Genomic DNA, 25,154 nt, shown 5'->3' on the forward strand with positions numbered 1-25,154 from the left:
TGTGGTGTCATTGGTCTTCATCCTAACCCCATTAGAGTTAAATGAAGAGTGGATGTGTGGCTATGCTCAGATGTCATCAACGATTAAAAGTGTGAGTGACAAAGTCTATCTTTCTACATCTATCCCTATAGAATTCTTTCTATATCTATCCCTATAGACTTCTATCTTTCTATATCTATCCAGACTTCTATCTTTCTACATCTATCCCTATAGACTTCAATCTTTCTACATCTATCCATATAGACTTCTATCTTTCTACATCTAACCCTATAGACTTCTTTCTATATCTATCCCCATAGACTTCTATCTTTCTATATCTATCCAGACTTCTATCTTTCTACATCTATCCCTATAGACTTCTATCTTTCTACATCTATCCATATAGACTTCTATCTTTCTACATCTATCCCTATAGACTTCTATCTTTCTACATCTATCCCTATAGACTTCTCTTTCTATATCTATCCCTATAGACTTCTATCTTTCTACATCTATCCCGATAGAGTATAATATTTTTGATTATTTACCATGCAATGCTATTATCATAATAGTACCTACATTTTATATAAACTTCTCACACTAATATACAGTATGCTTTCTACATTTTGATAAACAAATAAACATATTACCGTTTATTGTTCACTTTTATCATTAGTAAACTCACTTAAATGGTTATCTGTTGTTCTGTAGTCACTTTCATTGTCAGATGGACAAGAGAGAGAGAGAGAGCGGGAGAGATAGAGATAAAGAGAGAGCTTGAGATAGATAGAGAGGACAGGCTATCTATCCGGTGTTTTTATTCCAGCTAAACAATAAAGATAAGTGTTCTAAATGCCCGCTCGTCACTCAGTTCACAGACCTCCTCCCCCTCTCCATCTCTCCGTTCGCACCGGGTGAAATCCATCCCTCCATCTCTGCCTCTCTAAAATCCATTAGCTAACTCATCCCCTCACCTCCCCCTCTTATTGAACACACTTATTACAGAGAGAGATAACTCCCCCCACCCCCACACACACCTCTCATTAGCACAACGCACAGTAAATGACCAGCAGGAATTACTGTTGATATACCAGGTCTTTCTGAATCAATGATCACACAGAGACTCCCGTTAAGTCACAGCAAGGATTTCTGTGTGACAAGAGCACACACAAACACAAAGAAAACCTGACCTTCCAGAGAGAACACACAGTGGATGATCCTCTCCTAACGCTATGTGTTATTACTGGGCAGCAACGATACAAAACATTGTTTACTGGCTTCACACTCCAGAAACTGACTGGTGTCAAACTGAAACTGACTGGTGTCAAACTGAAACTGACTGGTGTCAAACTGAAACTGACTGGTGTCAAACTGAAACTGACTGGTGTCAAACTGAAACTGACTGGTGTCAAACTGAAACTGACTCCTTTTTCCTCTTCCTCTGTCAGCTTTAAGTCACATCCATTCTTCCTTGCTCAGCTTTAGGTCACATCCATTCTTCCTTTCTCAGCTTTAGGTCACATCCATTCTTCCTTTCTCAGCTTTAGGTCACATCCATTCTTCCTTTCTCAGCTTTAGGTCACATCCATTCTTCCTCTGTCAGCTTTAGGTCACATCCATTCTTCCTTGCTCAGCTTTAAGTCACATCCATTCTTCCTTTCTCAGCTTTAGGTCACATCCATTCTTCCTCTCTCAGCTTTAGGTCACATCCATTCTTCCTTTCTCAGCTTTAGGTCACATCCATTCTTCCTCTGTCAGCTTTAGGTCACATCCATTCTTCCTTGCTCAGCTTTAAGTCACATCCATTCTTCCTTTCTCAGCTTTAGGTCACATCCATTCTTCCTTTCTCAGCTTTAGGTCACATCCATTCTTCCTCTCTCAGCTTTAGGTCACATCCATTCTTCCTCTCTCAGCTTTAGTCATCTCCATTCTCCCTCTCTCAGCTTTAGGTCACAACCATTCTTCCTCTCTCAGCTTTAGTCATCTCCATTCTCCCTCTCTCAGCTTTAGGTCACAACCATTCTTCCTCTCTCAGCTTTAGTCATCTCCATTCTTCCTCTCTCAGCTTTAGTCATCTCCATTCTCCCTCTCTCAGCTTTAGGTCACAACCATTCTTCCTCTCTCAGCTTTAGTCATCTCCATTCTCCCTCTCTCAGCTTTAGGTCACATCCATTCTCCCTCTCTCAGCTTTAGTCATCTCCATTCTCCCTCTCTCAGCTTTAGGTCACATCCATATATTAACGGCACCTTTGCCAATTTTGACAACCTCACTTTAAAATGTAATCTACCCCGTTCAAGTTTATAAAGGTATTTCCAAATGTGGCAGTTTATTCACACTCAAAGCCCCACCTTTGCATTTCTACCACCTGGATCGGGTTTGGGTGCTCTTTTGAAAAGACCATTTCAACTAAAGGGACTCATATCATATATTTTTTTATAGTAATGTCCCTTGATAACCCATCAATTAAAATCCAATCTGAGTGGGAAAAGGAACTTGGTGGCGAGATCTCTGAGGAAGTCTGGAAGAGTGCCTTACTCAGGGTAAATGGAAGCCCTTGTGCCCAGCTCAACCTTGTACAGTTTAAGGTACAGTACTTAACTGTATCAATTTCAGTAATTCAAGATTATCCAGAATTCTACCCAATTTTGATGGTACATGTGACAGGTGTAAAAGCTCCTTGGTGGACTTGACCCGTATGTTCTGGTCCTTTCCACATCTGGTAGATTACTGGTCAACTATATTCAAAACACTTTCTGAAACATTTGACATAGAGTTGCAGCCCAGTGCAGAAATAGTTATTTTTACAGTACCAGAAGTCTTTCCCTGTCCAATAGATGACTAGATGCCATTGCCTTTGCCTCCTTGTTAGTCCTCAGAAGGATTTTATTATATTGAAAATCTGTCAATCCTCCGTTAGCCTTTCTTTGGCTAAAAGATGTTATGCTATTCCTAAAATTTGAAAAAAGAAAGTATACCATTTGAGGGTCAACCAACAAATGTTATTCCACCTGGGACTAGATGATTTCCTATTTTGATCAGCTCCATACATTTCCTCCAGATTTGTACTCTTGGCCCCACCTCGAGGTTACTGCTGTATACGGTCGACCTATAGGATCACCTTCCTCCAGGTGAGTATTCTTGGCCCCACCTCTTGCTGCATAGACCTATAGGATCACCTGAAACGGTTAGACGATTGTGCGCTTGCTTTGTTTTGAAGTTACATTATATTGTATACTTTTTGCTTTAGTTTCTATATACACGTAACTCAATGACTTTTAAACGTGTTTGAAGGCATTCTGGGGGATAGGTTGATGGGGATAGGTCGGCTACAAAAAGGGCAGAAATGTGCAATGTCTTAATGTTTTATCTAGCAAAAATATATAATGAAAAAAATTAAGAAAACCACACCTTTGTGTGTGTGTGTTTCGCTTCATGCTGAATCCAAGAGAAGCATACTCCCTTGAGCCACACTTTAGTTGTTACTCTAATTAGAATCATTAAGCCCCAGGACTAGTTTTGTCAAAGTGAACCCAGCATTAAGTCTGTAACCCCCATCATTCAATTGACCTCCCCTTACTGCTAACATCTCAGTGTGTCTACAACTCACTGTACTGTGTCAGCAGACAATCCGCTCTGTGACTAGACCACTGGCTACACTTATCCAGTTAGTACCCGATGGTACACACAAACACCGTCTAACGATCCCAGATTGTGTTTCATTAGTGCTTCCTGGTCGATCTCCCTTTTTGCATTTCGGAAGCCTGGAGTAACTGCAGAGACCCAGGAACACTTGAGGTCTGCAGAATCCTCTGATCTGTCTTTTTAAACAAGTTAATCCCATCACAGCCTCCTGACCATTTTAGGCTGATAATTGTAAATGCATATGATGACTGAATTAATTGTGGTGGGCATGCGCAGTATGTGATTAATAACTCCAGAATCATCATTAACTAATAGGTTTAGGAAGTTGGTCAATACTGTCTGGCTTTGGCTCCTTGTTCCTCATTGTGCTGAACTGACACCTGGTATGTTAAGTACATAACCACAGAGAACAATGAACATGGAATTATCATATTTCACCGTTACAAAACCTGTTGTAAAACGTGAAATATCATCTTGATCTGGTGAGATCAAGTTGTTGAGGACAGAGAGCTCTTCTCCAAAAACACAACATAGTACAGGGAGAAGGTCACTTCCCAAACACACAACATAGTACAGTCAGAAGGTCACAGACAAGAGGTCACTTCCCAAAAACACAACATAGTACAGGGAGAAGGTCACTTCCCAAACACACAACATAGTACAGTCAGAAGGTCACAGACGAGGTCACTTCCCAAAAACAAAACATAGTACAGTCAGAAGGTCACAGACAAGAGGTCACTTCCCAAAAACACAATAGACCAATAGAGAGAAAGGTAGAGGAAAACAGACCAATAGAGAGAAAGGTAGAGGAAAACAGACCAATAGAGAGAAAGGTAGAGGAAAACAGACCAATAGAGAGAAAGGTAGAGGAAAACAGACCAATAGAGAGAAAGGTAGAGGAAAACAGACCAATAGAGAGAAAGGTAGAGGAAAACAGACCAATAGAGAGAAAAACGGATCAATAGAGAGAAAAACGGATCAATAGAGAGAAAGGTAGAGGGAGGGAGAAGGAGAACAAGAGGTGGAGGAGAGGGAGAGGAGGAAACGGTTGAATAAAGTGTCTGAGTGTGTGTAAATACTGTAAAGTGGAAACCAGGGTCGAGCATGGACTGATGTTTGGACTTTAGATTAGAAAACGACAGTTGGTGGAAATCCAAACTATAAGAATAAGATGCTGCTTTTGGACATACATTTTCAAAATCAGGAAAAACGAAACTTTTATTAACCTACAAAAAAATAAAATAAATAGATACAATTTTAGGATGGGAAATAACACATGGAAGCATGTCTAGACAATACAGCACCAAACCAAGTAGATGCAAAATAAAACATGTGATATCACATTTACATAGTGGGTGACAAAACATAACTCTGTGACACTTTGACACTTATAAACTAACACAGAATAAGCTAGAATTAGGGTCAAGAAGCAATGCAAAATGTACACATCCAAAAGATAAATACATTATTTAAATGAGAACTTTATACAGAAATCCCTGTTTTGTATCTCAATCCGTGGTTCTCATTTTTGCAAAGTATAGATGAGAGCTTGACAGTGAAATGACCATGTGTGTCGAGAGCTGCCTTAAGACAGTAATGTTTATATTATAATTACAAGTATAACTTTGGTAAAACAAAGTAAAATAAATCAAATCATAAACCCATAATTTGTATATTTATAGAGACAAATATATTACAGAAATTGTAATTCTAACCTGATATTTCATCACGTGTTTTCTGATTGAAATTAAAAGGGAATTGCACATCTCTGATTCTATTTCTGTGATAAATTAGCAGCAAAAATTTGGTTAAAATTGTAGAAGTTATCTTTCAGCTCAGTCTGTTTGAATCCTTTAAAGGGACAATCCACAGTTGAAACAATAACAAAGTACGGTCCCCGCCACGGTTTCAGTACAAAGCTGAGAGATGGAGAAATGTAACCACTCTCAAATTCCTAGACATGGCTATGGACACAATATCATGACCATCCATGATATGGACATTATAATTTGAACTGTGTTTTGAGGCTATACAGTGTTTGTTTACAGTTACTAAATGTAAACTGATACAAGACGGCTTAGTTACAACCCATGTTAACTCCTATCCAGTCATGTCAGAGCTATCTACTTACACAAACCCTTATAGCCAATCAGCTTCAGTGTTGTTTGTATGTGTTACAGTCTGTAGGAAGGCATACAATAGATCTAACTTAAACATTATATCAATAAATACGCATACAAATAAATGCTTTTGTCATGAGGTCAGTAATATTGTCACTCAATTGTGATGTGGACATGGTCATGAGACATAAATTACATTAAATTCAGTTTGATTCAATTCAGTTCGATTCAATTCAATTTAAATAACTGTATTATTCGACTCCAAGGTGTGTCTGAGAAGGTTCACAAATTCACCAGGAAGGAAATGACATCAACAAATGTTATGTTTGTTGTTTTCTTCTTCCTTCCAATGAGATTCCTTCTAGAAAGGCCTGAGTTTAACAATTTTGAGTTCAGTGTTCTGTTCAGGTCCAGACGGTTGGAGTGTGACACAGAGACACGTTCTCTCCCTGTCAACATTCCCAAATTCTCAACTTTCACAGATCTACATGGATGGATCAATCATCCCGGGAATCACTGTTTGTGGGAAGAGAGGAAAAGGAGTGAGACAGAGACAGAGAGAAAGAAAGAGAGCGAGAAACACAGAGAGAGAGAGGAAGGTCAGTCTGTGTTTCATCCGTCATCAGAACAGTCACATAACGGCAAATGTGTTCCAGCATCTGGTGTACAAAGATATCTCTCTCTCTCTCATCCCCCTGTCCCCTCTCACTTTCTTTCTCTATCCCTCTTCTCTCTCTCTCTCCCTCTCTCGTCCCCCTGTCCCCTCTCACTTTCTCTCTCTATCCCTCTTCTCGCTCTCTCTCTCTCAAGCCCTCAAAACCAAAACATCCCTCTGTGTTTCCGCCAACTTGGAACACAGGCTGCAGTTGAAACAGCCTTCCACTCTCGTTGTGTTTTCAGAATCTCTTCATGCTATGCTGTGGTCTAACCAGCTCTTCCAAGACTACGTCCCATGAGCCCCAATTCCCTATGTAGTGCACTACACATGGCCAAGTAGTGCACTATGTAGGGAATAGGGTGCCATTTAAAGCCTGTTAACTGTAACCCTTTGGATTGCGTTCACTAGCGTACCACACACCCCAGAAAATATGTATAAAACCCGTATGAACTGTATTCATGATTAATAATTATATTACACAATTTCTGATATATCACATGCCTTATTTTATTTTCCTGTATAGTTCAAATCAGGATTATGTCTCTAATTCATTCCAATTAGACTGGTTTGGATTTCTGCTGATCAGTATGGCCCCATGAAACTGCGTTATGCCACCGAATGTGTTGCCTTATTGTAGGCAACTCTCTCATAGTGCCAACATGAAGTGATGACAGATGAGACAGGAAATAGTGAAAATAAATAGGCTCATGGCTAATAGAAGTTGTTTTAGATTGGAGTCATGTGTGATTTTGATGTGTCAATAGATTTAGATTGGAGTCATGTGTGATTTTGATGTGTCAATAGATTTAGATTGGAGTCATGTGTGATTTTGATGTGTCAATAGATTTAGATTGGAGTCATGTGTGATTTTGATGTGTCAATAGATTTAGATTGGAGTCATGTGTGGTTTTGATGTGTCAATAGATTTAGATTGGAGTCATGTGTGGTTTTGATGTGTCAATAGATTTAGATTGGAGTCATGTGTGATTTTGATGTGTCAATAGATTTAGATTGGAGTCATGTGTGTGGTTTTGATGTGTCAATAGATTTAGATTGGAGTCATGTGTGGTTTTGATGTGTCAATAGATTTAGATTGGAGTCATGTGTGGTTTTGATGTGTCAATAGATTTAGATTGGAGTCATGTGTGATTTTGATGTGACTGGTATTATAGACAGTGAAGAACATAGTCAGTTGGTTTTCTAGACAAAACAGTTATCTTCTAATCAACCTCTCCCCTTACCTTCCCTTATGCTCCCTCTCAAACCCTACCTTTTTTCTCTCCCTCCCCTCCTCACCCCTGTTCTCCTCCCCCATGACACAGAGGCTCTATCCTCACTCCCCCACCCCCTTTATACGGAGACCACAGAGGGATTCCTGTCCTGCTCCACTCCACTAATGCTCTGCTTATTTCCTAAGTGTCTCCAGCACTGTGGGATTAAAGAAGGAGCTGTGATTCTGTGTTTCTGTGTGTCTGAGCAGCACACCGATGGACAGGTAACTGTGGTTAGCTGTCATCAACATGAAGAGAGGAAGAGAAGAGAAGGAGAGAGCACCTCTATCAACCTGTATGGACCTTCTGGTAAACTAAAACAATGGATAGACCTTATGGCAGACTAAAGCAGTGGATAGACCTTATGGCAGACTAAAGCAGTGGATAGACCTTATGGCAGACTAAAGCAGTAGATAGACCTTATGGCAGACTAAAGCAGTGGATAGACCTTATGGCAGACTAAAGCAGTGGATAGACCTTATGGCAGACTAAAGCAGTGGATAGACCTTATGGCAGACTAAAGAAGTGGATAGACCTTATGGCAGACTAAAGCAGTGGATAGACCTTATGGCAGACTAAAGCAGTAGATAGACCTTATGGCAGACTAAAGCAGTGGATAGACCTTATGGCAGACTAAAGCAGTGGATAGACCTTATGGCAGACTAAAGCAGTAGTTCCCACATGATTCACTGTTTCCCTGCTGTGACCAACCTAAAGGATTTAGGTTTTTTTCGTATGACCCACAAAGTCAACACAACGGGCCTCTCTGAAGGGCTAAACCTTAAAGCTATTTTCAGCTAGCTTAGTATTAGCCACAACACACCACTGGGTTCCTCTGATCATATGAGAAACAACTGGACTAGAGGATGACAAATACAGAGAAAGGGAAGTCCTGTGTACAAGTAAAAGAGGAGAAAAGCCACTGTGGAGAGGGAGTGATGGAGGATGGAGTGAACCAATATAATCAACAGAAAAGAGGGAGAAGAGAAGGATTGATGGGTGATTACATGAAGAAAGAGCGAGAGAGAGAGAGCTAACATACTTCAGGAGAAGGCCAGACCCTGAAGAGAGCTGGAGGGGGAGTCCACAAAAGACTGATCTACTGGAGGGGAGGAAGAGAGGGAGATAGAAAGAGGGGGGAGAAGAAGAAGAAGACGAAGAGGGGAAATTGGGAGAGAAGGGTAAAGAAAACCACAACATTATTATAAAAGGGATAGGGGGTATCGAGAGAGGTATAGAGTTGGACTTGACTCTAGCTAACTCACCAACAGGCCATAGACTAATTGGCTAACTTTCCATAGACTAATTACTGCCTCGCTAGCATTGTTAACTAGCCAACATGCTAGCTTACCTTGCAGTCCGTTAGCAATAGTGCTGGTGCAGGTGAGTGGAGGGGAGGTCTGCGGCCGTACAACGGGGGCGAAGGCGCTCTTCTGTTTGACCGCAGCAGACACCATGTTGGCCGGAGAGAAGGAGAAGATGCCTGAAGAACTACTGCAGTTAGAGGTAAGATTGGTGGTGGAGGCCATGGTGGGACTGGAGGGAACGACTGGAGGAGAGAGAAAGATAGAGAGTGGGGAGGGAGGAGGAGAGAGAGCGAGAGAGAGAGGGGGAGGGAGAGGGAGGAGGGAGAGGATTGAAGGGGAGGGCAGGAAAGAAAGGAGGACCGAGGAGAATAGAGGCAGGATTAGAGAGAGGGACGGGAACAGAGGAGGGGGAGGCGAGAGGAACAGAAGGGGACTGGTCAACAGATGACAACAGGAGGGACAACAGGACTCAGTTCAGCAGTTATAGATCTTACAGACAACAGGACTCAGTTCAGCTGTTATAGATCTTACAGACAACAGGACTCAGTTCAGCAGTTATAGATCTTACAGACAACAGGACTCAGTTCAGCAGTTATAGATCTTACAGACAACAGCACTCAGTTCAGCAGTTATAGATCTTACAGACAACAGGACTCAGTTCAGCTGTTATAGATCTTACAGACAACAGGACTCAGTTCAGCTGTTATAGATCGTACAGACAACAGGACTCAGTTCAGCTGTTATAGATCTTACAGACAACAGGACTCAGTTCAGCTGTTATAGATCTTACAGACAACAGGACTCAGTTCAGCTGTTATAGATCTTACAGACAACAGGACTCAGTTCAGCTGTTATAGATCTTACAGACAACAGGACTCAGTTCAGCAGTTATAGATCTTACAGACAACAGGACTCAGTTCAGCAGTTATAGATCTTACAGACAACAGGACTCAGTTCAGCAGTTATAGATCTTACAGACAACAGGACTCAGTTCAGCTGTTATAGATCTTACAGACAACAGGACTCAGTTCAGCTGTTATAGATCTTACAGATAACCCAGTAGACTGGGAACATTCCCAGAACATTACCTAAGATACCCATTAAGTTCTAGTTATGCCTTTATTTAAAAATTATGATGATAACATTTGTATTTTATTTGTATTTTTACATTTTAAATTAAATATCCTTGGAATGTTCTCCTAACAAAAACTAAAATGTTGTGCACACATCTGTAACAACCACCACATAACATTCCCAAAAAGTTGTTATTAGGTTTCCTGGTAATGTAATAACACAATATACCAGTAATGTTTTCCCAGCAAACCAAAATTGGTTCTGTGAAAGTTCCCAGAACATTCGCTAGGTTGAAGCAAATGTTCTCACATTTAATCTGTTCTTTAAAAAGGTTCCCAGAATGTTTATTTAGGTTATGGGAACGTTGTGGGGATATGACAAGAGATAGGTTCCCAAAACACTAAAGCTGTCCAGTTGTGCTGACATTCAGTTAATGTTTGTATCACGGTGCACAAAACGTTCCTTTGATGTTGCAAGAATGTTGACGGAGCAGCCTTTTTGAGTTCTTTAAGTAGGTTATGGGGACAGTGTGGGTATATTGTAAGACATAGGTTCCCAAAACACAAAATACATTTTATAGCTCTGCCTGTCCAAATGGCAGCCTATATAGTACACATGGCAGCCTATATAGTACACATGGCAGCCTATATAGTACACATGGCAGCCTATATAGTACACATGGCAGCCTATATAGTGCTCTACCTTTGACCAGGCCACATAGGGCAGTATGTAGGCAATAGAGTGCCATTTGGGATGCAACCATAGTCCACTTATGAAGGAGGGCTAACAAATCAATTAATGACAACTGGAAGTCGTAAGCCGGCCAGCAGAAAGGTATTGATCAAAATTGTCTGCGTAGTGTGTGTGTGGTGTGTGTGCGCCTCTCTGTGTGTCTGTGTTTGATTGAAAGTGTCTGCTGTCATCGCTGGTCCGTTTGAGCATGTTAAAATACGTGTTAACATCCAAGAGAATTAAAGAGCTGGAATTGAATTGCTTCTCCTGCAATTAGTTTATTGATTTAATTAAAGGTCTTTAATGTAGGGGGGAGGAGAGATAATGAGAACAGCCATTATAGACAGCTGGGGGAGGAGGAGAGAGAATGAGAACAGCCATTATAGACAGCTGGGGGAGGAGGAGAGAGAATGAGAACAGCCATTATAGACAGCTGGGGGAGGAGGAGAGAGAATGATAACAGCCATTATAGACAGCTGGGGGAGGAGGAGAGAGAATGAGAACAGCCATTATAGACAGCTGGGGGAGGAGGAGAGAGAATGAGAACAGCCATTATAGACAGCTGGGGGAGGAGGAGAGAGAATGAGAACAGCCATTATAGACAGCTGGGGGAGGAGGAGAGAGAATGAGAACAGCCATTATAGACAGCTGGGGGAGGAGGAGAGAGAATGAGAACAGCCATTATAGACAGCTGGGGGAGGAGGAGAGAGAATGAGAACAGCCATTATAGACAGCTGGGGGAGGAGGAGAGAGAATGAGAACAGCCATTATAGACAGCTGGGGGAGGAGGAGAGAGAATGAGAACAGCCATTATAGACAGCTGGGGGAGGAGGAGAGAGAATGAGAACAGCCATTATAGACAGCTGGGGGAGGAGGAGAGAGAATGAGAACAGCCATTATAGACATAAAGGACGCTCTTAAAGAAACCAATGGTCTTTCACCGCCCCTTTCTTTTTCATTGTACATTTCTCTCATCTATAGCTCTCTCTCTCTTTTTATCGTAGGGCATAGCATGTAGGGCACAGGGTACAGTGTGGAGGGTTCATTGTGGCACTCAATGGTGTAGGGTACATAGTGTGGAGGTTTTAGTGTGTAGTGTGGTACTCACTAGCATAGGGTGAGTTGGCGGCTGACCCGTTTAGGAAGTTGGGTGAGGTTCCTAGCGTGGTCATGCCAGAGTCAGTGTAGCCGTTGATGCTAGTGGAAACAGAGCTGTAGCTGGTCTGCTGTGGGGTGGTGCTGGGGACATAACCATGAGGAGATGCACTGCTGCTACTCCTACTGTAACCTAGAGGTAGGGAGGGAGAGGGGAGACAGGGGACAGAGGGGGAGAGGGGAGGAGAACGAGCGAGAGAGGAGGGGGGAAAGAGTGATACAGAGAGGAGGTGGGGATGGGGGGAAGAGAGAGGAGAGACAGAGAATTAAGAAAGAGAGATAAATAAAGAGAAAGAAGAGACAGAGAGAGAGAATTAAGAGAGATAAATAAAGAGAAAGAAGAGACAGAGAGAGAATGAGACAAAAATATAAAACAGTTATAAGTAGTTTTCATACATTACACAAAACCATTTAACTTCCTGGTTCCTATGTTTTGGCTCACCCTGATTGGCTGTCTGTGTGACCTCTGACCCGGGGAAGGAATTGACGGCCATCATGCTGGCGTGGACGGAGCCACTGCCTAACCCGGTCAGCTGGTTGTGGCCGCGTGGCACCGTCGTATACAAGACCTCTGCCATGTCAGCTGCCCGCTTCAGAATCATCTCCTGATAGAGAGAGAGAGGCATGTTAGATTCCATTTAATGGAATAGAAAATAATAGAATTAAATGCAATAGAGTTCTTCTTTAAGGCTGAGTTGTTTATTTTCTTCTAACTACGTCTCTTAAAGAGTGCAGTGTGTAAAGTCAGAACAGTCACTGCCTGTCACCAAGGCTCGATCCTAAGCCCCACGCTCTTCTCAATTTATATCAACAACATAGCTCAGGCAGTAGGAAGCTCTCTCATCCATTTATATGCAGATGATACAGTCCTATACTCAGCAGAACCCTCCCTGGATTTTGTTTTAAACGCTCCACAACAAAGCTTTCTTAGTGTCCAACAAGCTTTCTCTACCCTTAATCTTATTCAGAACACCTCCAAAACAAAGGTCTTGTGGTTCTGTAAGAAGATTGCCCCCCTCCCCACAGGTGTGACTACTACCTCTGAGGGTTTAGAGCTTGAGGTAGTCACCTCATACATGTACTTGGGAGTATGGCTAGATAGTACCCTGTCCTTCTCTAAGCACATATCCAAGCTGCAGGCTAAGGTTAAATCTAGACAGTCCCCAAAGCACACATCTCTGGGTCACTCCTCTGTTCAGTACGATGCAGCTAGCGACTGGAACGAGCTGGACAGTTTTATCTCTACATTCAAAGACTCAGTCATGGACACTCTTACTGACAGTTGTGGCTGCTTCGAGTGATGCATTGTTTCTCTACCTTTTTGGCCTTTGTTCTGTTGTCTGTGCCTAACAATGTTTGTACCATGTTGTGTTGCTACCATGTTGTGCTGTTGTCTGTGCCTAACAATGTTTGTACCATGTTGTGTTGCTACCATGTTGTGCTGTTGTCTGTGCCTAACAATGTTTGTACCATGTTGTGTTGTTGTCTGTGCCTAACAATGTTTGTACCATGTTGTGTTGCTACCATGTTGTGCTGTTGTCTGTGCCTAACAATGTTTGTACCATGTTGTGTTGCTACCATGTTGTGCTGTTGTCTGTGCCTAACAATGTTTGTACCATGCTGTGTTGCTACCATGTTGTGTTGCTGCCATGTTGTGGTGTTGTCTTAGGTCTCTCTTTAAATCAAATCAAACTTTATTTGCCACATGCACCGGACACAAGTGTAGACCTTACCGTGAAATGCTTACTTACAAGCCCTTAACCAACAGTGCAGTTCAAGAAGAAAAAAATATTTACCAAGTAGGCTAAGATAAAAAGTAACACAATAAGAATAGCGAGGCTATATACAGGGGGCACCGGTAATCTGTCCATGTAGGTGGGGGCGAACTGACCATGCATAGGTAACAAACAGCGAAAAGAGAAGGAAGATGGCGGACTGAACGTAGTTATGTAGAGCACCTCAAGATAAAAACCTAATATTCAATATCGGTAAGTTAGACTAAATATTAGCCATACACAATCTGGTGGGTGAGAACACAAAACACATTTTAAGACTAGAGAAATGTATCGACAAATATTACGAAAACAAGCAACACCCAAACATGACGGAGAGTAAGACAGAACCTATTTAAAAACGAAAGACAGACGATTTAATATTTTCACTCCCGGAAATGGTAAAGGTCGAAACCGATCTGTTAAAATCAATAAATGACAAACTGGGTATACTTGAACTAGTCAGTAAGGATATAAAAGAGTTGAAAAAGCTGCGACACTGGAGAAAGACACAAACAAGCTGAAAGGGACAGTCAATAAGATTGAAACCGAAGTTAATGAACTTAAAAAGGAGAACACCGTTCTGAGAGAAGCCTTACTTGACATACAGACTAGATCCATGAGAGAATCTGGTATTTCCAGGTATCCAAGAGAAAGGAGAAGTCCCTCCTTACAGTGCTACAGATTCCACGTCAAACTATCGACAGAATCCAACTGCAACGTGTTCACCGCTTCAACAGAGGCCAGAAGTATGAACGCACAATCGTTGCCAAATTTGCTTTCTTTAAAGATAAAATAATGGGTAAAAGACTTACTGGCACGAAAATTGCCATGAATGACCAGTTCCCGAAGGAAATTGCAGAATGGGGTAAAGTTCTGTATCCAATTTAAGTAAAATAGATTGAAAGGGAAACGAGTAGCTCTCGTAGTCGATAAACGATATATTCATAACCAGTTGTTCAGAGACACAAAGACTACTCCATGGCTATTTAAAAAATGACAAAGTTCTTATAGACGAGGAAAATAATGAAACACAATTCTAGCCCGGTTATGGATTGTAATAATACAACAAAAAATACAGCTTTTCTATATATCTTCAAATATAACTTATTGGAAAACAAAAGCACTAATTCAACATGGTGAAGATAAAAACTCAGTAAACAGAAGGCACAGTATATGTGGTGTGTGTTTCTTGGTGTTTGGGAAAGTGTGGCGTTGAGTGGGAAATGGTTGGGGGTGTGAGAGAGCTTTCAATGTTGTTCAGATGATGGATATACTTTTAATAATGAATTATACGTCTTTATTTATTTAATTATTGTCCTATCATGGTGGAACAGCGTTTTAAAATAAATTATACATTTAACTTATTTATTGTCCTATCATGGGGAACTACATTTTTTTAATGAATTATACATCTAATTAATTAATTTATGATCCTATATTGATGGAACGGTCCACAACCCTATACCCTAGACACCCACCTGAATGTCCCAGATACTAAGGAGAAGTCCCTAACTGTTTTATGGGCCTGCTGTAAGCGGTCTATATGCAGCCAAAATGCGGTCAGAGACATAGAGCAGCACTGCCCCCTCAAGATTCTGAGCCTGCTTGGCAGGGTTGGTCCTGTAGTGGTTCTGAGCCTGCTTGGCAGGGTTGGTCCTGTAGTGGTTCTGAGCCTGCTTGGCAGGGTTGGTCCTGTAGTGGTTCTGAGCCTGCTTGGCAGGGTTGGTCCTGTAGTGGTTCTGAGCCTGCTTGGCAGGGTTGGTCCTGTAGTGGTTCTGAGCCTGCTTGGCAGGGTTGGTCCTGCAAAGCCAAAGCCCCCTAAAGGGAGAGCATACTACAGAAGGAAATTCTCAAAGCTGCTAATGAGAACCTTGACGACCTTGTACCTAGCTGGTGGGGATTCCAGTGGGGTGCCCCCACCTAGGCAGTGGCAGTGCTGGCAACACTAGCTGCAGTAACCCATGGGGAGGGTCACACTCGGACATTCAGAGAGGGGGTATATTATTGTGGCACAAAATCAAAAGTCTGACTGCATAGAGATGCTTGGGAATGTGGTCAATACGGGGGACTGTGTTATGGGTGTTTCCGAGGAAAGGGGTACATCTGACATCCATCATCTAGGACGTGACAATGGTTAATAAAATCTCTCCATTTCTGCCCATTTTTTTTGCACAGTCTTGCAGGCCTTTTCATACAGCTGCAACTGTATATGCATTAGTAAATCAAGACCTTTCTTGAGTTGGGCTCTGGGATGGTGCAACTGTTGAGCAGCTGAGTCTATGGTTGTGTGTGGGAAAGGGTTGAGTGTGTGGGTGTATGTGTCTATCCCACAACTGTTGCGAGGGAGCAAAAGATGTTAGGGACAATATAGGATCATTCACAATAATTGTTTGCTAATATAATAATTGCTTGCAATAATGTCATTTTGGTAATGGCGAGACTGGTGAGAGATAAAATCCTTTGCATAAATTGCCTACATTAATACAAATATTAATAGCTAATTATGGAAAATAAGATAAACAGGATTTTTAAAATATGTATATATTTTTAATACAAATTGAGGTGATGGCGATGGAAATGCATTTGGCGGTTGATCTACTTCTGTTCTGTGAGTGGCACTGTGTGCTCTTTTCCAAGGATGGATCGCAGTCTCTTCAGGGCCTTGGGATCCGGGGGGTCGGGGGTGGTCTGCCGGGCATTGGGATGAGGAGGGCTTTTAGCGGGTGGAATAGTGGGGACCAATTGGAGGTTTACTTAGTAACAATGCAAATATCATGGTACAGCTATATAGACACTCAATCATCATGTTACTTTATAATGGTACGTTTACAAACATATATTTTGATAAATAGAATTGAAAGTTGTGTCTCATTATGTTAAGTGGTGAAATAAGTATAGCCAGTTATAATCGTAATTGGTTAGCAGATAATAAGAAAATACAATCAGTATTTACCTGGCTAATAGCTATTGGGGGGGGGGGGGGGGGGGGGTGAAATATATATCTCCCATGGGCAAAGATATTCAAAAGGGGTGATGGTATAAATTAACAGTCATTTTGATCCAGATGTGGAAATTGTGCAAACAGATCATCAAGGTAGATGGATTATTTTAAATATGTTATTGGACAATAAACAGATATGGCTTATGAACCTATACGGTCCAAATAATGATGATCCAAGCTCCTTTGAAAATATATATAAGAATTTATCAACTCTACAAGCAACACTAGACTCTATTATTATGGTGGGAGATTTTAACACGGTCTTAAATACCTCTATGGACCGGAAAGGAAATCACACTACAAACTATCACCCTCAGGCACTTAAGGAAATCATGAATGTCATGGATATATTGGAATTAGTGGATATATGGAGACTTAAATACCCTGACCTAGTGAGATATACATGGCGGAGGCTTAATCAAGCTAGTCCTTTTGATTACTTTCTTATGCCATTCTCTCTGGCACCAAAAGTTTAAAAAGTGTTGATAGGGGACAGAATGCGGTCGGATCATCACATAATTGGCATATATATTACTCTTACAGAATTTCCACGTGGGCGAGGATATTGGAAATTTAATCAAAGCCTACTAGATGAAAACATTTTTATAACTAGGACAGAAAAATGTATAACGGACTTTTTCAGACATAACATAGGTACAGCAGATCCCCTTATTGTATGGGACACTTTTAAATGTGCCTTTAGAGGCCATGCAATTCAGTACTCATCTATAAAACAAAAGCAATTTAGATTAAGAGTCCATATTAACAAAGCAAATTGAAGGACAAACAGTACAGTTAGATAGCAATAAAAATGGTACCATAGAGATACAGAATAAGTTAAAGGAAAAACAAAAAGAAATGGAGGAACTTATTCAAGAAAGATCCAGTGTAATATATTATAAAAGTAAAGCGAACTTGATGGAATATGGGGAAAAATGCAACAAATTATTTTTCAATCTTCAATATAGAAATTCTACCAATTTGTTTTTATAGAAACTTGATACAAATGATGGAGTCATGCATGAATCACCAAATTATATTTTGAAAGAGGAAGTAAAGTACTTTAAGAATATGTTTTCGTTTCAGTCTCCTCCATCTCCACTAACCGAAGCTAATTGTATGGATTTTTCCCCTAATAATAATGTAAAATTAACATCTGTACAGGAAGACTCATGTGAAAGACAAATTACAGAGGAGGAACTTCTTGATGCAATTAAAGCCTTTAAGGCTGGGAAAACTCCAGGGCAGGATGGCATACCAGTGGAAGTATACAAAACTTTTTTTGATATACTCAGAGGACCATTATTAGCATGTTTTAACCACTCCTATATAAATGGTACATTATCAGACACGCAACAAGAAGGTCTGATATCATTATTACTGAAACAGGACCAAAGTGGTATAAATAAAGATCCAGTCCATTAAAAAAATTGGAGGCCTCTTACACTTCAGTGTTGTGATGCAAAAATTCTAGCTAAATGCTTGGCGCATAGAATTGAAAAAGTATTGTCAGATATTATTGATCCAAATCAGACAGGTTTTTTACATGGATGATACATTGGAGATAATATAAGACAAGTACTGGAAACAACAAAATACTATGAAATATCGGGGACATCAGGCCTGGTTTTCATAGCTGATTTTGAGAAGGCTTCTGATAAAGTATGACTGGAGTTTATATATAAATGCCTAGAATATTTCAATTTTGAGAATTTCTTTTAAAATGTGTTAAAGATATGTATAGTAACCCTAAGTGTAAAATAGTAAATAATGGCTACATCTCAGAAAGATTTAAACTGTCTAGAGGAGTAAAACAAGGTTGTCCACTATCGGCATATCTATATATTATTTCCATCGAAATGTTAGCTGTTAAAATTAGATCCAACAATAATATTAAGGGATTATAAATCCATGGCTTAAAAACAAAGGTGTCATTGTACGCTGATGATACACGTCTCCTTTTAAAACCACAATTAGAATCCCTCCACAGCATCATAGAGGATCTAGATACTTTTGCTAACCTCTCTGGATTAAAACCAAATTATGATAAGTATCAAATCACTAAATAATATTACGTATCGAATCACTAAATAAATGCACATTTTAAATGACCGTGTAGTTTACCAATAAAATGGTTTGACGGGGATGTGGACATACTCGGTATAGAAATCCCAAGAGAAAGAAATGATCTCACTCCAATACATTTTCATAGAAAGTTAGCAAGAATAGATAAGATCTTGCTACCATGGAAAGGAAAACACCTGTCTATTTGTGGAAAAATCACCCTGATTAACTCTTTAGTCATATCACAGTTTACCTATTTACTTATAGTTTTGCCTACACCTATTAACCTGCTTTTTAAATTATATGAACAAAAAAGATTCAATTTTATTTGGAATGGCAAGCCAGACAAAATTAAAAGTCTGGCTTTTTTATGGCAGTTTTTGAGCAGTGGCTTCTTCCTTGCTGAGCGGCCTTTCGGGTTATATCAATATAGGACTCGTTTTTACTGTGGATATAGATACTTTTGTACCTGTTTCCTCCTGCATCTTCACAGGGTCCTTTGCCTACACCTATATATATACAAAGAAAACGATATAAACACGGGACAGGACAGGAAAAGACAAAAACACATGTCCGACTGCTACGCCATCTTGGTTTTGTCTTAGGTCTCTCTTTATGTAGTGTTGTGGTGTTTCTCTTGTTGTTGTGTTTGTTTTGTCCTACATCTTTAATCCCAGCCTCCATCCCAACGGGAGGCATTCTGGTAGGCCAACATTGTAAATTACAATTTGTTCTTAATTGACTTGCATAGTTAAATAAAGGTTACATTAAAATACATACAAAAAAATGTACTGAGAGGAGGGAGAGGCAAAACATGGTTAATAGATTCATCAAATGTTTTCTGTCCTCCTCACTTCGCCCATACCTTTCCTTCTCCACCTCCACTCTTCCCACTGTCAGGGTGAGGGATGGGGATTTTTGTTTTTGCATGTGTGGGAACATTTTGTGTGTGTGTGTCTCACCTGGTTATTGTGTGGCATCCCGTAGAGCGCTTCTACCAAGTCTGCCGCTCTCTTTAGAATGACTTCCTGTGGAGGAAGAGAGAATGAGGGGGTGAATACGGAAATCTTCACAGAGCTTTACTCCATTTTATTACACATTGTGCTATGAATGCAGGATTGAGGGATGGAAATAAAGAGGGAGAGGAGAGAGAGAGAGAGAGAGAAAGAGATTCTACCTCTGAATAAAACATGAGTCTCTCTCCATCATTCAACCATCAACAAGCAATCCTGTCAACATCTTCCCTCCGCCTAACCTCTAGAAGGATCATCCATCAATTCATTTAACACACTACATCACTAGCTGACACACTAACCCTACACAACCTACCTATGACACTACACAGCCTGCCTATGACACTACACAGCCTGCCTATGACACTATACAGCCTGCCTATGACACTACACAGCCTGCCTATGACACTACACAACCTACCTATGACACTATACAGCCTGCCAATGACACTACACAGCCTGCCTATGACACTATACAGCCTGCCTATGACACTACACAGCCTGCCTATGACCCTATACAGCCTGGCTATGACACTACACAGCCTGCCTATGACACTACACAGCCTGCCTATGACACTATACAGCCTGCCTATGACACTACACAGCCTGCCTATGACACTACACAACCTACCTATGACACTATACAGCCTGCCTATGACACTACACAGCCTGCCTATGACACTATACAGCCTGCCTATGACACTACACAGCCTGCCTATGACACTACACAGCACAGCCTGCCTACGACACTACACAGCCTGCCTATGACACTACACAGCACAGTCTGCCTATGACACTCCCACACCCCCAGCCCACAGCCTGCCTATGACACTACACAGCACAGTCTGCCTATGACACTACACAGCACAGCCTGCCCATGACACTACACAGCGCAGCCTGCCCATGACACTACACAGCCTGCCCATGACACTACACAGCCTGCCTATGACACTACAGACTGCCTATGACACTACACAGCCTGTCTATGACAGCCTCTCTATACACCTGTAATAGTCTGTAATCTGTAGTACCCTAATCTCTGCCCTGAGATTATCCTATCAACCCTTGTAATCTAAATCAATACACACAAACAGTGTATATGTGTGTGTGTGTATGTGTGTGTGTGTGTGTGTGATGTAGACATTATGAGCCTTGTAAAACCCTTTTTAAAAATGAATGTGCTGGGGCCAGGAAATGTGCTGGAGGAGTGACAAACAGAAAATTGCTCTCCCCCTGAGTGTATCCCTCTCTCTCACACACACACACACACACACACACACACACACACTGTGTTCTCCCCTAGTCTGTGTCAAGTGTGTGTTTCGCTGTGAACAAGCCCGGAGGATGTGTGTGCTCTCACCCTGACACACACACACACACACACACACAAACACACACACGCACACGCTCACAGGACATGCCAGGAGGGTCAGCAAAGCAATAAAGATTGTGAAGCGCTGTCCAAGGTGCTAAATTCACTCAATAATGGGAGTTCGGCTTCTGTCTTACCCTCCCATTACCAGATCTATACAAAAGAGAGGGGGAGCGGGGGAAGGAGAGAGAGGGAGAGAGAATATCTATGGGAGGGGAAAAAGAGAGAGGGGTGGGGGGACAGGGAAAGAGGGCGATCGAGAGAGGGGCCCTATCTCATCAGTCTGCTCTAGGTGATTGAGAGACATGGGGTCCCAGGCAAGGTAAGTGGATCTTTAGTATGTATGCTCTCTCTCTCTCCTCTCCTCCCGTTCCCTTCTTTTCCTAGACGCCACATGCCTCCCAGGGATGACGAGATGGACGGATGGAGGGAGGAGAGAAGGAGGGGAAATGAGGGAAGAGTATTAGGGCACAGACAGAACCCCCACTGTGAGCTGTAAGGAGGAGAGCACCACTCCCTCCCCCTCTCCCTCATTCCATCTCTTCATCTCAGTCTCTTTATCCCCTACGTATGCCTTCCCATATCCATCTCTTTTGCTCTCTGTCTCTATCTCCTCTGTCTCCATGTCTCTTTCTCTCTTCCTTCCTCCATCCCTCCCTCTCTTGCTTTCTTCTCATCCCCTGTTCTGTCTGTCTGGTTAGTCCTGGGGTCTGTTGGGTTAGTAAAGTGATTATGAGGACTGGGGTCCAGTGTCACTCTAAAGATAATCACAGAAATGTTGTTAGCTGCTCTGTGTCCATAGATAGTACCGCTTGCCATGAAACATTTCCTGGACTGTGTGTGCGTGTGCAGGGACTCTTCCTGTAAAGGCTGTAAGGGCCTGATGTAAACAGGAAGGGAACCTGATCCAGACCTCTGGTCTGCTCTCGTCTGTCGGTCAACGGAATCATTTGCCACACCAGATGGAACCTACAGGAGCCAGACAGAACCTTGACAAACCAGACGGAACCTTGACGAACCAAACGGAATCTAAGGATGGAAGATTCATATAAGACCCCTTTTTAGGAATGATAAGATGGAGTGAGACCTGATTCAGAGAATACAGGAGACAAGTTAACACTGTGGCTACTTCCAAATGAAACCCTATTCCCTATTTAGTGCACTACTTTTGATCAATAGGACTATTGTATAAAGTAGTGCACTATATAGGGAATAGGGTACCATTTGAAACAAAGATCTTGTTTTTCTGTAAGGATTGGTTCCAGTTGTTAAGAGAAGTGTGGTCAACAACACATTGTTATTAGCTCAATAAAGACTCAATAGAGGTGAAATGAACAACCAGACTTGACTGCTACTAATGTATCTACTTACAGTACCGGTCAAAAGTTTGGACACACCGACTCATTCGAGGGATATTCTACGTTGTAAAAGACATCAAAACTGAAATAACAAATATGGAATCATGTAGTAATCATGATAGACAGCTTTGATAGACAGTTAGACAAAAACAAAACAAAAAAATTGCCTTGATGACAGCTTTGCACACTCTTGGCATTCTCTCAACCAGCTTCATGAGATAGTCACCTGGAATGCATTTCAATTAACAGGTGTGCCTTGTTAAAAGCTTGTTAAGAATTTCTTTCCTTCTTAATGAATTTGAGCCAATCAGTTGTTGTGCAAGGTAGGGGTGGTATACAGAAGATAGACCAAGTCCATATTATGGCAAGAACAGCTCAAATAAGCAAAGAGAAACAGCAGTCAATCATTACTTTATGACATGATGGTCAGTCAATACGGAAAATTTCAAGAACTTTTCAAGAAAGTTTTTTCAAGTGCAGTCATACAAACCATCAAGCGCTATGATGAAACTGGCTGTCATGAGGACCTCCACAGGAAAGGAAGACCCAGAGTTACCTCTGCTGCAGAGGATAAGTTCATTAGAGTTAACTGCACCTCAGATTGCAGCCAAATAAATGCTTCACAGAGTTCAAGAAACAGACACATCTCAACATCAACTGTTCAGAGGAGACGGTGTGAATCAGGCCTTCATGGTCGAATTGCTGCAAAGAAATCACTACTAAAGGACATCCGCATTTGTGGTTCCTACCGTGAAGCATGGAGGAGGTGTGATAGTGTGGGGGTGCTTTGCTGGTGACACTGTCTGTGAGTTATTTAGAATTCAGGGCACGCTTAACCAGCATGGCTACCACAGCATTCTGCAGCGATACGCCATCCCATCTGGTTTGTGCTTAGTGGGACTATCATTTGTTTTTCAACAGCACAATGACCCAAAACACACCTGCAGGCTGTGTAAGGGCTATTTGACCATGAAAAGTGATGGAGTGCTGCATGAGATGACCTGGCCTCCACAATCACCTGACCTCAATCCAACTGAGATGGTTTGGGATGAGTTGGACCGCAAAGTGAAGGAAAAGCAGCCAACAAGTGCTTAGCATATGAGGAAACTCCTTCAAGACCATTGGAAAAGCATTCCTCATGAAGCTGGTTGAGAGAATGCCAAGAATGTACAAAGCTGTCATCAAGGCAAAGGGTGGCTACTTTGAAGAATCTGAAATATAAATATATTTTGATTTGATTAACACTTTTTGGGTTACTACATGATTCCATATGTGTTATTTCATAGTTTTGATGTCTTCACTACTATTTTACAATGTACAAAATAGTAAAAATAAAGAAAAACCCTTGAATGAGTCGGTGTCCAAACTTTTGACTGGTACTGTACGTACCTACCTACCTACCTACCTACCTACCTACCTACCTACCTACCTACCTACCTACCTACCTACCTACCTACCTACCTACCTACCTACCTACCTACCTACCTACCTACCTACCTACCTACCTACCTTCCTTCCTTCCTTCCTTCCTTCCTTCCTTCCTACGCTCTTAGAAAAAAGGGTTCCAAAGGGGTTCTTCGGTTGTCCCCATAGCATAACCCTTTTTTGGTTCCAGGCAGAACCCTTTTGGGTTCCATGTAGAACCCTCTGTGGAAAGGGTCCCTCATGGAACCTAAAAGGGTTCTACCTGGAACCAAAAAGGGTTCTTCAAAGGGTTCTCCTATGGGGACAGTCGAAGAACAATATTAGGTTATAGATAGGTACACTCTTAGAAAAAAGTGTTCTATCTACTGCTGTTCATTTATTGGAGGAGGGAAACAGAGGAGGGAAACAGAGGGGGGAAACAGAAGGGGGAAACAAAGGAGGGAAACAGAGGGGGGAAACAGAGTAGGGAAACAAAGGAGGGAAACAGAGTAGGGAAACAGAGGAGGGAAACAGAAGGGGGAAACAGAGGAGGGAAACAGAGGGGGGAAACAGAGGAGGGAAACAGGGGGGGAAACAGAGGGGGGAAACAGAAGGGGGAAACAGAGGGGGGAAACAGAGGAGGGAAACAGAGGGGGGAAACAGAGGAGGGAAACAGAGGGGGGAAACAGAGGGGGGAAACAAAGGAGGGAAACAGAGGGGGGAAACAGAGTAGGGAAACAAAGGAGGGAAACAGAGTAGGGAAACAGAGGAGGGAAACAGAAGGGGGAAACAGAGGGGGGAAACAGAGGGGGAAACAGAGGGGGGAAACAGAGGGGGGAAACAGAAGGGGGAAACAGAGGGGGGAAACAGAGGAGGGAAACAGAGGGGGGAAACAGAGGGGGGAAACAGAGGAGGGAAACAGAGGAGGGAAACAGAAGGGGGAAACAGAGGGGGGAAACAGAGTAGGGAAACAGAGGGGGGAAACAAAGGAGGGAAACAGAGGGGGAAAACAGAGTAGGGAAACAAAGGAGGGAAACAGAGGGGGGAAACAGAGTAGGGAAACAAAGGAGAGAAACAGAGGGGGGAAACAGAGTAGGGAAACAAAGGAGGGAAACAGAGGGGGGAAACAGAGGAGGGAAACAGAGGGGGGAAACAAAGGAGGGAAACAGAGGGGGGAAACAGAGTAGGGAAACAAAGGAGGGAAACAGAGGGGGGAAACAGAGTAGGG

At 41.9% G+C, this 25,154-nt stretch overlaps 1 protein-coding gene across 2 annotated transcripts in view; it reads right to left on the reverse strand.

The window, feature by feature from the left end:
* Positions 1-4,813: 4,813 nt before the first annotated feature.
* The window catches only part of LOC106604287 (transcription factor COE1), a 108,286-nt gene continuing 87,945 nt past the window's right edge, over positions 4,814-25,154 (reverse strand). Inside the window, exons 12-16 of one of the 2 annotated variants that reach the window (XM_045717922.1) lie at positions 19,742-19,807; positions 12,382-12,544; positions 11,893-12,072; positions 9,023-9,220; positions 4,814-6,258 (exon numbers count right to left, since the gene is read on the reverse strand). In XM_045717922.1, the coding sequence (XP_045573878.1) occupies positions 6,227-6,258; positions 9,023-9,220; positions 11,893-12,072; positions 12,382-12,544; positions 19,742-19,807 (639 nt within the window). In that variant the 3' untranslated portion in view covers positions 4,814-6,226. Of the gene's footprint in view, positions 8,774-9,022; positions 9,221-11,892; positions 12,073-12,381; positions 12,545-19,741; positions 19,808-25,154 lie in introns of both variants that reach the window. The other variant, XM_045717920.2, reaches the window with a different exon arrangement.

The sequence above is a fragment of the Salmo salar genome, chromosome 05, assembly GCF_965601325.2.
Source record: "Salmo salar chromosome 05, fSalSal1, whole genome shotgun sequence".
Lineage (NCBI taxonomy): Eukaryota > Metazoa > Chordata > Actinopteri > Salmoniformes > Salmonidae > Salmo > Salmo salar.